This window comes from Ranitomeya imitator, chromosome 8 (assembly GCF_032444005.1).
Source record: "Ranitomeya imitator isolate aRanImi1 chromosome 8, aRanImi1.pri, whole genome shotgun sequence".
Taxonomy (NCBI): domain Eukaryota; kingdom Metazoa; phylum Chordata; class Amphibia; order Anura; family Dendrobatidae; genus Ranitomeya; species Ranitomeya imitator.
In genome coordinates this window covers 154,544,181-154,558,385 of record NC_091289.1, presented here as the reverse complement: position 1 = coordinate 154,558,385, position 14,205 = coordinate 154,544,181, and the positions used below count along the sequence as shown (strand labels likewise).

At 41.7% G+C, this 14,205-nt stretch overlaps 1 protein-coding gene across 1 annotated transcript in view; it reads right to left on the bottom strand.

Annotated features, from left to right (window-relative positions):
• Positions 1 to 3,970: 3,970 nt before the first annotated feature.
• Positions 3,971 to 14,205, bottom strand: part of LOC138648160 (very-long-chain enoyl-CoA reductase-like) — a 77,178-nt gene continuing 66,943 nt past the window's right edge. Inside the window, exons 11-13 of the mRNA XM_069737664.1 lie at positions 13,481 to 13,569; positions 4,496 to 4,541; positions 3,971 to 4,411 (exon numbers count right to left, since the gene is read on the bottom strand). Coding sequence (XP_069593765.1) covers positions 4,284 to 4,411; positions 4,496 to 4,541; positions 13,481 to 13,569 — 263 coding nt within the window. The 3' untranslated portion in view covers positions 3,971 to 4,283. The remainder of the gene's footprint in view (positions 4,412 to 4,495; positions 4,542 to 13,480; positions 13,570 to 14,205) is intronic.

Sequence of the window (14,205 nt, the reverse complement as noted above, 5' to 3'; positions counted from 1 at the left end):
TTCAATATATAGTAGGCTCGACCCGCAACACTTACTATCTGATATTAAAAAAAAAACACAAAGATGATGGAATATAAAAATTCAGTCATTTATTACTCGAAGTACAGAATTATACAGACTGTATGGCTTTTCTACTGCTGTAAAAATACACCGCACCAAACAGCAATGGTTTATTAGTTGGTGATATGGCTTCTGTTGGTGTTTTAGGAGAACTCTGTAATAAGCTTTGGCTTGTAAATGGTGCATAAGGCTTCTTGTATACATCGAGGACCTAGAAAGAAGTTTGATTTTTTACAGAGCTCTATGCTGGGATTCAACAAGGTGGTTATATGCGTGATCTAATGTTCCTTACGCTCGAGCGCGCACATAAACTTTACGACCTCTCGAATAGTTTGTCAGCAAGTTTTTTTGCTCTCTAAATCAATTTTATTTTTCCATTATATTGTGCTTTAATAATTAGTCGTAAAATTGGATAAAGCATCTAAAACAAAAAAACACTAGCCAGATCATTAATAAAATACAACATGATCCAATGAGAATTACACTTAAAGGGTTATTCCCATCTTCGTAGATCGGGATTGTTGGATAGCACCTGTAACAGCAAGCACAGTGGCTGAAAAATGTAATAAATTGGAAACTGCAATTCTTTAGGTATTAACACTTCTTTTCTTTACAGCTAGTTGCCTTGGAGACTGACCACCGCTGCTGTCTATTAATGGCCGGACTTGAGCAGTGCTAACAAGCTCTTTGTATTGAGCTTGTAAGCACTGTTTTTTTTAGGCTGACGGGATCGATGAACTATGCTGTTACCTCCTAATCCTTGCTTGTGTCACTGTCGTGCTGAACAGTTAGACATCAGCGGTGGTCGGTCTCCTAGGCATCGAACTGTAATCAGAATTTAAAAGTGTTACAGTGGTGGTTCCCTACTAGAACAAAAGGTTTGCCCCCCCCCCCATAAAATAATAAAGCCTATACTCACCTCCTGTGCTGGCGTTATTCCCGCGGTGTCGGCACTTGCTCTCCCTGGGGTTCCCGTGCGGTTTTGTGACATGTGGTGCCCGGCACCCAATCAGTGCTGGCGTCACTGTCTCCGCCTTCGGACAAATCGATCATGAAGAGGAAGTCCGGGCTCTTCTTCCTCTTCATGTTCGATTTGTCCAAAGGCGGAGCCAGCGACTCCAGATGTGATTGGGCGCCGGTGTCACATGTCACAATACCGCACTAGAGCACCGGGGAGAGAGTGCTGACACCGCGGGAATGACGCTGGCATGGGAGGCGAGTATAGGCTTTATTATTTTGTCGGGGCCAAGTGAACGGTATGACTAGAAGTTGCCCAAGTAGTGGAGAACTTCTTTAATATCTCCAGACCAGCTGCAAATTCTATTAAACAGTATATTGCAAAAGAGATTACGAATATGGGAATAGCCTTTTCAAACTGAGAAAAAAATATGGAAAATAGAAAAAATTGTCCAGCTCAACAGGACTGGATTTTCTTTTTCTTTTTCAAAAGAAAATATAGTGCATACAAAAGAAAAATTTACATGATCAACATGACCCAGTCAACGCGTTTCGACTGCACTAGGCAGCCTTACTCATGGGTCATGCCTAGTGCAGTCGAAACGCGTTGAGCCGGACTCCAATTTTTTCTATTTTCCTTGATGTGAGGCCAGGGCGAGGCCGGTGTCTGAGCCCCAGGTGGATGAGCATGGAACAACTGGGTGAGCTGGAATCAAGTTTCTCGGAGAAAAATTATACAAATTATTTATTGCATTGAGGGAAGCGAGGTACTAACAAATGTTTCACCACACCAGTAATCAAGGAGTCATCTTCCAGTTGTAACATGAATGCTGAACACCATCCTTCACTTTTCTGAAGAAAATGAATTATGGAGTCACACAAGCCTCAACCTTTCATTTAAAAGGTCCATGCACATGTAGTCCATAAACGACCACATTACAGAGCTATGGGCACTCCATGTGCCACTAAAGGGTCCGATCAAACCAATAGTAAAAAAAAAAAAAAAAGGTATTCCAGTTATGGTACTCAATTTGCCATGAACTACAATTTCACGTGTTGTGACTTTACCAGGATGCTGGTAACCAAGGTCCAGGCCTGTTGAAACAGGATTTGACAAAAGCTAATAAAACAATAAAATAAGTTTGCATCATAACTGGAGAGCCTTCTCTACTAAGGGTAGATGAGAACAACCAACAATGGACAATGCTTTGATAAGGAACATTCTTTTTTCCCCCTAAAGTGCATGCCACTTAATGAATTAGGTGCACATTTGTCTCTGGCAAAAATAAATTTCTGGTTTAAATTGCATCACTAAATTGGCCTAACATTTCATGAATTAGACCGCCAGGTGTAGCCCGCCACATCCCACTCATGACGGGGACTACTCCAAAAGTCACAGAATATCTGAGTTGCATAAAAATGTTGTGACTTTGAAGGCGCCAGAAAACTGGGGTAAACCCCTTTATGACTCGGGGCCATAGTGTTTTATTTCTTTTAGTTTGAGCCGGTACTTGTCCAGAAATGTGGGGTCATCATACTGTGTGTGGGGAAATTGTGGGGATGTTATACTTTATGTGGGGGAGCTGTGCGGCAATCATACTGTGTGTAGGGGGCTGATCATCTGTGTACGCAGGACGGAGGACCATCATATTGTGTGAGGGGGCTTTTGGGATCCATTATATGTGTGGGGGGCTATGTGTGCAATCATAACGTGTATGTAGGGCTTTGGGAACTGTGTATGGGAAACTGTGGGGTCCATCATATTGTGTGTGGGGAACTTAGGGGTGCATCATACTTTGTGGCGTGGGGTCTATCATACTATGTGTTGGGGAACTTAGGGGTGCATCATACTTTGTGGCGTGGGGTCTATCATACTATGTGTTGGAGAACTTAGGGGTGCATCATACTTTGTGGCGTGGGGTCTATCATACTATGTGTTGGGGAACTTAGGGGTGCATCATACTTTGTGGCGTGGGGTCTATCATACTATGTGTTGGGGAACTTAGGGGTGCATCATACTTTGCGGCTTGGGGTCTATCATACTGTGTGTGTGTGTGTGGGGGGGGGGGGGGGGACTTTGGAGTGCTTCATACTGTGTGTGGGTGCTATGGAGGCATCGTACTGTGCAGCTTTATAGACCATCATGTGGAGGGGCCTCAGGCAACATTATTATTTTATAGGGGATCAGAACTATTTTAGATGTTAAGTGGGAACTTAAGAGCCATTAATACATTATAAGGGACACTCATGGTATAATAGCTTTCAAAGGGGAACAAAGAAGGAATAATAACTTTCAAAGGGCAAAATTTGAGTACGATTACTTTCTAGGGCACTCACAGAGGGTATTATTATTTGCTAGGGGTAATTTTACCAGCAATAGGTCATTTTCTTACGTAAGGGGCACAGTGGTGGGCATTATTATGAGGAACTCTAAGAGGCGCACTACTTTGTATCACACAGTAGATGCAGTAATAGAGACAAATATGGCGGCAGCAGCAGCTCAGTATTGGGGTATCAGTAGGATGCGGCGTTTGGGCAGGTTGGCAATAGATGGGGACGGTGCTGGAAATGTGAGAAGTCAAATGTGGCTTTATTGCAATTTCTGCAGATCAGTCCTCGCTGGACGAAGTTATAACGGTGGTCTGGGTCAGATGGAAGAGACGAGAAAAGTGAATAACTCCATGAGAAAGAATGTCTCGATCTGTAACAGTACTGCAATTTCTTACTATGTTCTGCAGAGCTGCAATCAACCACTATATGGTCACTGTATGGCAGTAATACACTATTATTAGAATGTGCTACTGTAGCTGTACACATGGTTAGGTACGTTAGGGGCCCACTCAGATGTGTTTTGCTCCCCATGAGTATTAGGACCCTGACAGCGCATGTGCTAAACCCCTAGCTACGCCGCTACCTCTACCTTTGACGAATGAAACATGTTATGTCCTGAAATGTGTAGCAGGAGACCCAGCAGTGTCACATTTATTGTGGGTAAAGCCATAACGGCACATACAGTAGGACATATTGTATTAGGATGACATCTGCGTCCTCTTTAAAAATGGTCATTGTTGCTGTTCTGACTGAATACAGTTGTGTTTTACAGTAATGGATGTTACATTGTTCCAAATCTGCAGAAAAAGCCATACGAAAAAAGTAAAAAAAAAAAAAAATGTAATGCTGTTCTGAGTATACCCTTCTATTCAGCTAGAATTCAGTATCAAATGTTAAAACAAAGTATTAGAAACGTCCTTTTTGCATATGTGTCTTCAGAGTAGAAAGGGGATTATTGACATCCGTATCCTTGGATAGTCCTTGAACTCCCTGATATATCTATGATGCTTTTCTTTTGCCCAGATTGTCATCTGAATAAAACCAATCACTGTAAAAAGTCCAACTGCGAAAAAAAACAAGAAGTTACATGAAACAGAGATTGACATAGAGAGCAAGTATAGATTGTGGTAGGGCAAAGAATCCGTACCTGGAACACACTGGGTCATCACAGTGAAACTAATCCAACTTCCTACCTAGAAAATAATGTCTAGCGTTAGAGAAAAGGCTTTTTTTTTAAGTTTGGTATTGCTGCGCTTCACCATTTAAGTGAATGGAGCGGAGCTGAAATACAAAACACAACTTCTTGGACACGAGAAGCGTGGTTCCTATTATCAAAAAACAAAAAAAAAAAAAAAAATGAATATATATATATATACCGTATTTTTCGCTTTGTAAGACGCTCCGGATTATAAGACGCACCCCAAATTTTGAGGAGAAAAATAGGAAAAAACTATTTTTTAATAAATTGGTGGGGCGTCTTATAATCCATGCGTCTTATTACTTACCAGGGGTTGTGGTTGTGGTGGATCAGGGTCCCAGGCTCGTTGCCGGAGGCAGGAGTGGAGCATTGCTGCAGGCTGGGATGAGGGGGTCTGCAGGGGGCTCCTGTGCTGCAGGGGGGCTCCTGTGCTGCAGCCTGGGATGAGGGGTCTGCAGGGGGCTCCTTTGCTGCAGGCTGGGATGAGGGGTCTGCAGGGGGCTCCTTTGCTGCAGGCTGGGATGAGGGGTCTGCAGGGGGCTCCTGTGCTGTAGGGCTGTCTCCGGTGCTGCGGGGGGCTCTGGCGACATTTTGTGAAAGACCAGAGCCCCCCGGCAGTTCTTCCATGCGTTCCAGTATGACTAATTCCGGGAAAATGGCCGCCGGAATCTCGAGAGATGAGATCTCAGCGCTGAAATCTCATCTCCCGAGATTCCGGCGGCCATTTTCCCGGAGTCAGTCATACTGGAACGCATGGAAGAACTGCCGGGGGGCTCTGGTCTTTCACAATATGTCGCCAGAGCCCCCCGCAGCACCGGAGCCTTCAGCATCACCCGGGGCAGCAGCGGACAACCCCGGCAGTGGCGGCGGACGACAGCGGCGGCAGGCGGTAGCGGCGGCGGACACCCCCTCCTCCCAGCCTGTAATGGTAAGCGGTATATCCGCTTTGTTAGACGCACCCACATTTCCCCCCCAAATTTGGGGGAAATAAAGTGCGTCTTACAAAGCGGAAAATACGGTATATATATATATATATATATATATATATATATATATATATATATATATATATACACACAGTGGGGCAAAAAAGTATTTAGTCAGTCAGCAATAGAGCAAGTTCCACCACTTAAAAAGATGAGAGGCGTCTGTAATTTACATCATAGGTAGACCTCAACTATGGGAGACAAACTGAGAAAAAAAAATCCAGAAAGTCACATTGTCTGTTTTTTTAACATTTTATTTGCATATTATGGTGGAAAATAAGTATTTGGTCAGAAACAAACAATCAAGATTTCTGGCTCTCACAGACCTGTAACTTCTTCTTTAAGAGTCTCCTCTTTCCTCCACTCATTACCTGTAGTAATGGCACCTGTTTAAACTTGTTATCAGTATAAAAAGACACCTGTGCACACCCTCAAACAGTCTGACTCCAAACTCCACTATGGTGAAGACCAAAGAGCTGTCAAAGGATACCAGAAACAAAATTGTAGCCCTGCACCAGGCTGGGAAGACTGAATCTGCAATAGCCAACCAGCTTGGAGTGAAGAAATCAACAGTGGGAGCAATAATTAGAAAATGGAAGACATACAAGACCACTGAAAATCTCCCTCGATCTGGGGCTCCACGCAAAATCCCACCCCGTGGGGTCAGAATAATCACAAGAACGGTGAGCAAAAATCCCAGAACTCAGATCCTGCAGTGCCAGACGTGTCCCACTGCTTAAGCCAGTACATGTCCGGGCCCGTCTGAAGTTTGCTAGAGAGCATTTGGATGATCCAGAGGAGTTTTGGGAGAATGTCCTATGGTCTGATGAAACCAAACTGGAACTGTTTGGTAGAAACACAACTTGTCGTGTTTGGAGGAAAAAGAATACTGAGTTGCATCCATCAAACACCATACCTACTGTAAAGCATGGTGGTGGAAACATCATGCTTTTGGGCTGTTTCTCTGCAAAGGGACCAGGACGACTGATCCGTGTACATGAAAGAATGAATGGGGCCATGTATTGTGAGATTTTGAGTGCAAACCTCCTTCCACCAGCAAGGGCATTGAAGATGAAACGTGGCTGGGTCTTTCAACATGACAATGATCCAAAGCACACCGCCAGGGCAACGAAGGAGTGGCTTCGTAAGAAGCATTTCAAGGTCCTGGAGTGGCCTAGCCAGTCTCCAGATCTCAACCCTTTAGAAAACCTTTGGAGGGAGTTGAAAGTCCGTGGTCTACCTATGATGTAAATTACAGACGCCTCTCATCTTTTTAAGTGGTGGAACTTGCACTATTGCTGACTGACTAAATACTTTTTTGCCCCACTGTATATATATATATATATATATATATACACACACACACACACACACACACACTAGCTGAAGAGCCCGGCGTTGCCTGGGCATAGTAAATATCTGTGGTTAGTTATAGCACGTCACTTCTCTTATTTTCCCATCACGCCTCTCATTTTCCCAATCACATCTTTAATTTTCCCCCTCACACCTCTCATTTTCTCCCTCACACCTCATTTTCTCCCTCACTCCTCTCATTCCCGCCTAACACTTGTCATTTCGACCTCACATCTGTCATTTTCCGATCACTACACTATTTTCCCTCACTCCTCATTTTGCACTCACACCTTTTCATTTTCACCTCACACCTCAGTATATACATGTTTGCCATCTCCCTTATATATAGTATACACCTGTATGTCATCTCCTGTATATAGTATATACCTGTATGTCATCTCCCCTGTATATAGTATATACCTGCTGTGTGTCATCTCCCCTGTATATTAGTATATACCTGTATGTCATGTCCTCCTATATATAGTATATACCTGTATGTCATCTCCTCCTATATATAGTATATACCTGTATCTCATCTCCTTCTATATATAGTATATACCTGTATGTCATCTCCTCCTGTATATAGTATATACCTGTGTGTCATCTCCCCTGTATATAGTATATATCTGTGTGTCATCTCCTCCTGTATATAGTATATACCTGTATGTCATCTTCTATATATAGCATATACCTGTATGTCATCTCCTCCTGTATATAGTATATACCTGTAGGTAATCTGCTCCTGTATATAGTATATACTTGTGTGTCATCTCCTCCTGTATATAGTATGTACCTGTATGTCATCTCCTCCTTTATATAGTATATACCTGTGTGTCATCTCTCCTGTATATAGTATATATCTGTGTGTCATCTCCCCTGTATATAGTATATACCTGTGTGATCTCCTGTATTAGACCTCGTTAACCCGTTATTTGCTCAGTATTTTTACCTCAGTATTTGTAAGATAAATTGGCAGCCTGATAAATCCCCAGCCAACAGGAAGCCCTCCCCCCTGGCAGTATATATTAGCTCACACATACACATAATAGACAGGTCATGTGACTGACAGCTGCCGTATTTCCTATATGGTACATTTGTTGCTGTTGTAGTTTGTCTGCTTATTAATCAGAATTTTATTTTTGAAGGCTAATACCAGACTTGTGTGTGTTTTAGGGCGAGTTTCGTTTGTCAAGTTGTGTGTGTTGAGTTGTGTGTGGCAACATGCGTGTAGGAACTTTTTGTGTGTCGAGTTGCATGTGACAGGTTAGTGTAGCAAGTTGTGTGCAGCAAGTTTTGCGCATGGCGAGTTTTGCGCGTGGTGAGTTTTATGTCTGGTGGCTTTTGAGTATGTGCAAGTTTTGTGCGAGGCAACTTTTGCATGTGTTGCAAATTTTGTGCATGTGGCAATTTTTCCGCATGTGCAAGTTTTGTGTGTGGCGAGTTTTCCATGAGGTGAGTTTTGCACTTGTGGCGAGTTTTGCGTGAGCCTATTTTTTGCATGTGGCGAGTTTTGCGCGTGGTGAGTTTTGAGCGGCGACTTTTGTGTTTCGACTTTTATGTGGCGAGGTTGGTGTATGTGTGGTGAAATGTGTGCTGAGGGTGGTGTATGTGTTCAAGCATGTGGTAGTGTGTGGCGCATTTTGTGTGTGTTCATATCCCCGTGTGTGGTGAGTATCCCATGTCGGGGTCCCACCTTAGCAACTGTACGGTATATACTCTTTGGCGCCATCGCTCTCACTCTTTACGTCCCCCTTGTTCACATCTGGCAGCTGTCAATTTGCCTCCAACACTTTTCCTTTCACTTTTCCCCATTATGTAGATAGGGGCAAAATTGTTTGGTGAATTGGAAAGCGCAGGGTTAAAATTTCACCTCACAACGTAGTCTATGACGCTCTCGGGGTCCAGACGTGTGACTGTGCAAAATTTTGTTTATGTAGCTGCGACGCCTCCAACACTTTTCCTTTCACTTTTTTCCCCATTATGTAGATAAGGGCAAAATTGTTTGGTGAATTGGAACGCGCGGGGTTAAAATTTCGCCTCACAATATAGCCTATGACGCTCTCGGGGTCCAGACGTGTGACTGTGCAAAATTTTGTGGCTGTAGCTGCGACGGTGCAGATGCCAATCCCGGACATACACATACACACATTCAGCTTTATATAGTAGAGATTATATATATATATATATATATATATATATATATATATATATATACATATACATATATATACACATATACATATATACATACACACACAGTACAGACCAAAAGTTTGGACATACCTCATTTAAAGATTTTCTGTATTTTCATGATTATGAAAATTGTAAATTCACACTGAAGGCATCAAAACTAACAGTTAACACATGTGGAATTATATACTTAACAAAAAAGTGTGAAACAACTGAAAATGCCTTATATTCTAGGTTCTTCAAAGTAGCCACCTTTTGCTTTGATGACTGCTTTGCACACCCTTGGCATTCTCTTGATGAGCTTCAAGAGGTAGTCACCGGAAATGGTCTTCCAACAATCTTGAAGGAGTTCCCAGAGATGCTTAGCACTTGTTGGCCCTTTTGCCTTCATTCTGCGGTCCAGCTCACCCCAAACCATCTTGATTGGGTTCAGGTGTGGCGTAGCACCCCATCACTCTCCTTCTTGGTCAAATAGCCCTTACACAGCCTGGAGGTGTGTTTGGGGTCATTGTCCTGTTGAAAAATAAATGATGGTCCAACTAAACGCATACCGGATGGAATAGCATGCCGCTGCAAGATGCTGTGGTAGCCATGCTGGTTCAATATGTCTTCAATTTTGAATAAAGCTCCAACATTGTCACCAGCAAAGCTCCCCCACACCATCACACCTCCTCCTCCATGCTTCACGGTGGGAACCAGGCATGCAGAGTCCATCCGTTCACCTTTTCTGCGTCGCACAAAGACACGGCGGTTGGAACCAAAGATCTCAAATTTGGACTCATCAGACCAAAGCACAGATTTCCACTGGTCTAATGTCCATTCCTTGGGTTCTTTAGCCCAAACAAGTCTCTTCTGCTTGTTGCCTGTCCTTAGCAGTGGTTTCCTAGCAGCTATTTTACCATGAAGGCCTGCTGCACAAAGTCTCCTCTTAACAGTTGTTGGAGAGATGAGTCTTCTGGTAGGACTTTGTGTGGCATTGACCTGGTCTCTAATCTGAGCTGCTGTTAACCTGGGGCTGGTGACTCGGATAAACTTATCTTCAGAAGCAGAGGTGACTCTTGGTCTTCCTTTCCTGGGGCGGTCCTCATGTGAAAAAATACATACCATGAGATACGGCCTTCCCAAAACCCTGTCTGATGACAAATGCACACTCGCACCTGTGCCGCTCCTAGCCTTTATCAGTGGAGGCCTGCTGCATCCTGCTAAGTGTGCATTTGTCATCAGACAGGGTTTAGGGAAGGCCGTATCTCATGGTATGTATTTTTTCTGAGTTTTTTCTATGTTAGCGGTCCTCATGTGAGCCAGTTTCTTTGTAGCGCTTGATGGTTTTTGCAACTGCACTTGGGGACACTTTCAAAGTTTTCCCAATTTTTCGACTGACTGACCTTCATTTCTTAAAGTAATGATGGCCACTCGTTTTTCTTTACTTAGAATTTGTATTATAGCAAGAAAAAAAACAGCTAACAGTGTATTCAGTAGGACTATCAGCTGTGTATCCACCAGACTTCTGCACAACACAACTGATGGTCCCAACACCATTTATAAGGCATGAAATGCCACTTATTAAACCTGACAGGGCACACCTGTGAAGTGAAAACCATTCCCGGTGACTACCTCTTGAAGCTCATCAAGAGAATGCCAAGAGTGTGCAAAGCAGTCAAAGCAAAAGGTGGCCACTTTGAAGAACCCAGAATATAAGACAATCTCAGTTGTTTCACACTTTTTTGTTAAGTATACAATTCCACATGTGTTAATTCATAGTTTTGATGCCTTCAGTGTGAATTTACAATTTCATAGTCATGAAAATACAGAAAAATCTTTGAATAAGAAGATATGTCCAAACGCTTGAAAATATATATATATATATATATATATATATATATATATATACATATATATATATATATATACTCATATACACATATATATATATATATATATATATATATATATATATATATATATATCCTCAAAGATAAGCCCTAGTACGATTCTCCAGGATTTTTGGAATGTAAGCTTTGCTCCAAAATTAAGCCCTATCTACAGTCAAGGCTGGTGGTAGGGGCATTAGGGTAGGGGTGTTAGGGGCCCGTAGCAGTTCTGTTCCAAGATTAAGACGGCTAAAAGGACTGTTGGTGACATCATGGTTAAGTGAATGTCACCAAGGGTCCTTTAACTGTGGAAGTCTAGAGGAATTGAAAAGAAGACAGGCCATTATGTACTGTGTATGTGCAACCTGTATGTATATGAAGTGTGTGTGTGTGTGTGTGTGTGTGTGTGTGTGTGTGTGTGTGTGTGTGTGTGTGTGTGTGTGTGTGTGTGTGGATTGTTTTTCATGGAAAAAAAATAAGACAATCCTGGATAATAAGTCCTAACCCATCCTTAGTTTTTGTGCACAATGGCATATTGGATAGCAATCACATCTAGAGCCATGAAGCTATAAATGTGAAGTGCAGAGGCTCGATGATAGATGAGGTTAATTATTTTTAAGTGCATTCATCCTAGTAGATAAATGGTATTCACATAAAGAAGAAAGAGAAAATGTATGTTGTTCACCCAAGGCAAATTGTACTGCAGAAACTTCCAACATTGAAAAATCGGGGTTGTTTCCGCATCATGTGCAAATATTTCTGCACAGCCCATTCACATAGTCAAATCTGCTGTGTGTGAATATAACTTTACACTTGGCATTTTTAGATCTTGTGTCAGGTTTACAAAGAAAAAAAAAATCAAACGCCTATCTAAAATTACTAAATCTGAATCAAACTGCTATTTAGTCACATTTTCATGGTACATGTATTCGTAAATGGCATTTTTGTAACATCACAATCTTTGAAAATTGCAAGATAAAATTTTTTTTATTCTTAGACCAGACCAGAGCACCACCTTCCACATGTTTGGTGTGTCTCCCAGGTGGCTTGTTACAAACTATAAGCGACATTTTTTATGGATATCTTTGAGAAATGGCTTTCTTCTTGCCACTCTTACATAAAGGCCAGATTTGTGCACTGTACGACTGATTGTTGTCCTATGGACAGACTGTCCCACCTCAGCTGTAGATCTCTGCAGTTCATCCAGAGTGATCATGGGCCTCTTGGCTGCATCTCTGATCAGTCTTCTCCTTGTTTGAGATGAAAGTTTAGAAGGACGGCCGGGTCTTGGTAGATTTGCAGTGGTATGATACTCCTTCCATTTCAATATGATCACTTGCACTGTGCTCCTTGGGATGTTTAAAGTTTTGGAAATCATTTTGTACCCAAATCTGGCTTTAAACTTCTCCACAACAGTATCACGGACCTGCCTGTTGTGTTCCTTGGTCTTCATGATGCTCTCTGTGCTTCAAACAAGAACCCTGAGACTATCACAGAGCAGGTGCATTTATACGGAGACTTGATTACACACAGGTGGATTATATTTATCATCATTAGGCATTTAGGACAACATTGGATCATTCAGAGATCCACAATGAACTTCTGGAGTGAGTTTGCTGCACTGAAAATAAAGGGTCCGAATAATATTGCACGCCCCACTTTTCAGTTTTTGAATTTTTCCACAAAAATTTAAAATAACCAATACATTTTGTTCAACTTCACAATTGTGTTCCACTTGTTGATTCTTCACCAAAAATTTACATTTGGTATCTTTATGTTTGAAGCATGATATGTGGGAAAAGGATGAAAAGTTCCAGGGGGCCGAATACTTTTCACAAGGCACTGTATATACAGCTGATAGCACAGGACCCTCTTATCAGAAAAGGAGATGTCACAGCTCCTCCTGCTCTCCCTCCCTTTGCACACGTGCATTAGATGCTTCGATTCCAAATATAGGATCAGAGTCTGCTCATTGTGGCTAATGTACATGTGCGGTTTCCTTAAACAGCAAGTTAGAATCTAAAAATGTCCTAGTAGCCAATGTGAAAATGGCAATATTCTATTTATTATTATTTTTCATACAAATTGTGATATGCTTAAAAAATGATTTAAAAAAAGTTGCCAAAATGTTTTAAAAATCCATTTACAAACACAAAAACCTGATTTAATCAATAGGTAATTTTCTTTTAAGAGGTTCCCTTTAACAATTTATGTAGGACATAATTTTTAACAGCACCCCTATGTAATACTATAGAAATGTCCGGCTGGGTACAGTTTTCCCTACTTCCGTTTTTTCTCTACAATCTACGGTATTTTATTTTCCTCTTCATTTATATGTGGTTTTAGGAAAGAAAGTGAAGGCACTGCACATCCAGCTCAGCGTCGGCACTATGCTATATACAGTATGTCAGCAGGAGAACGGCACGTCAGCAACTCACAGACGCTTCTGCCAGAACCGCCATTATAGCCGGCATTTACTTTAATGAGATTAGAACGCTAATTTGCTCCCGGAGTGATGAGATGCCGATACCTACCTCATAGGTATAGTTGGGACATGACACAAAGAAAAACAACCATGTAAAAGGGTTTCGTGTAGGAAAGGGATACCTCCGCGACCTGGGACCTGAAAGGGACGGAAACCAGTTAGGTCATGTTCAGAAATTATTATTATTATTATTATTGATTCTATCAGATGCTTACAAAAAAATTCCAAAATTATTTTACAGTACTAGCAAATGTGGTTCTACGAAACCCTCTCACATGGATTTTAGAGCATGTGGAAGATTTTTTTAATTAATTTTTTTTTAAGTAACAGATTTAATTTACAGATGAGCCACATATAGAAATATGTATAACAAACCTGTGAATGAGCACTAACTCTGCCCCAGAATTGACACATGCAGATATTTCGGACAGTTTATCTCACATTTCCTAGTCATTTAACAGCTTTAGTGACCTGACCAATATTCAGGTGGTTTTTTGCTCTGAAGACGTCCAGCCCTTTATAATAAGTCAAAGGTAAAATAGCAATTTATTTTGCACTGGGCCGTATAAAAAAAAAAAACAATATTTGGCTTCCTGTATAAAAACTATTCTAAGTTTTTTGGCCGCTACGAACATCGTGATCAGATCACTTCTTTCACATTTACTTCTGCCAAAATCTTACTGGTTTCTTGTACAACCCATTTTTAAACCCATTCCACTGCCTTAGTCTCCAGAGAATGGAAATAAAGGACCTGATGACAGACCCCTTAAGTGC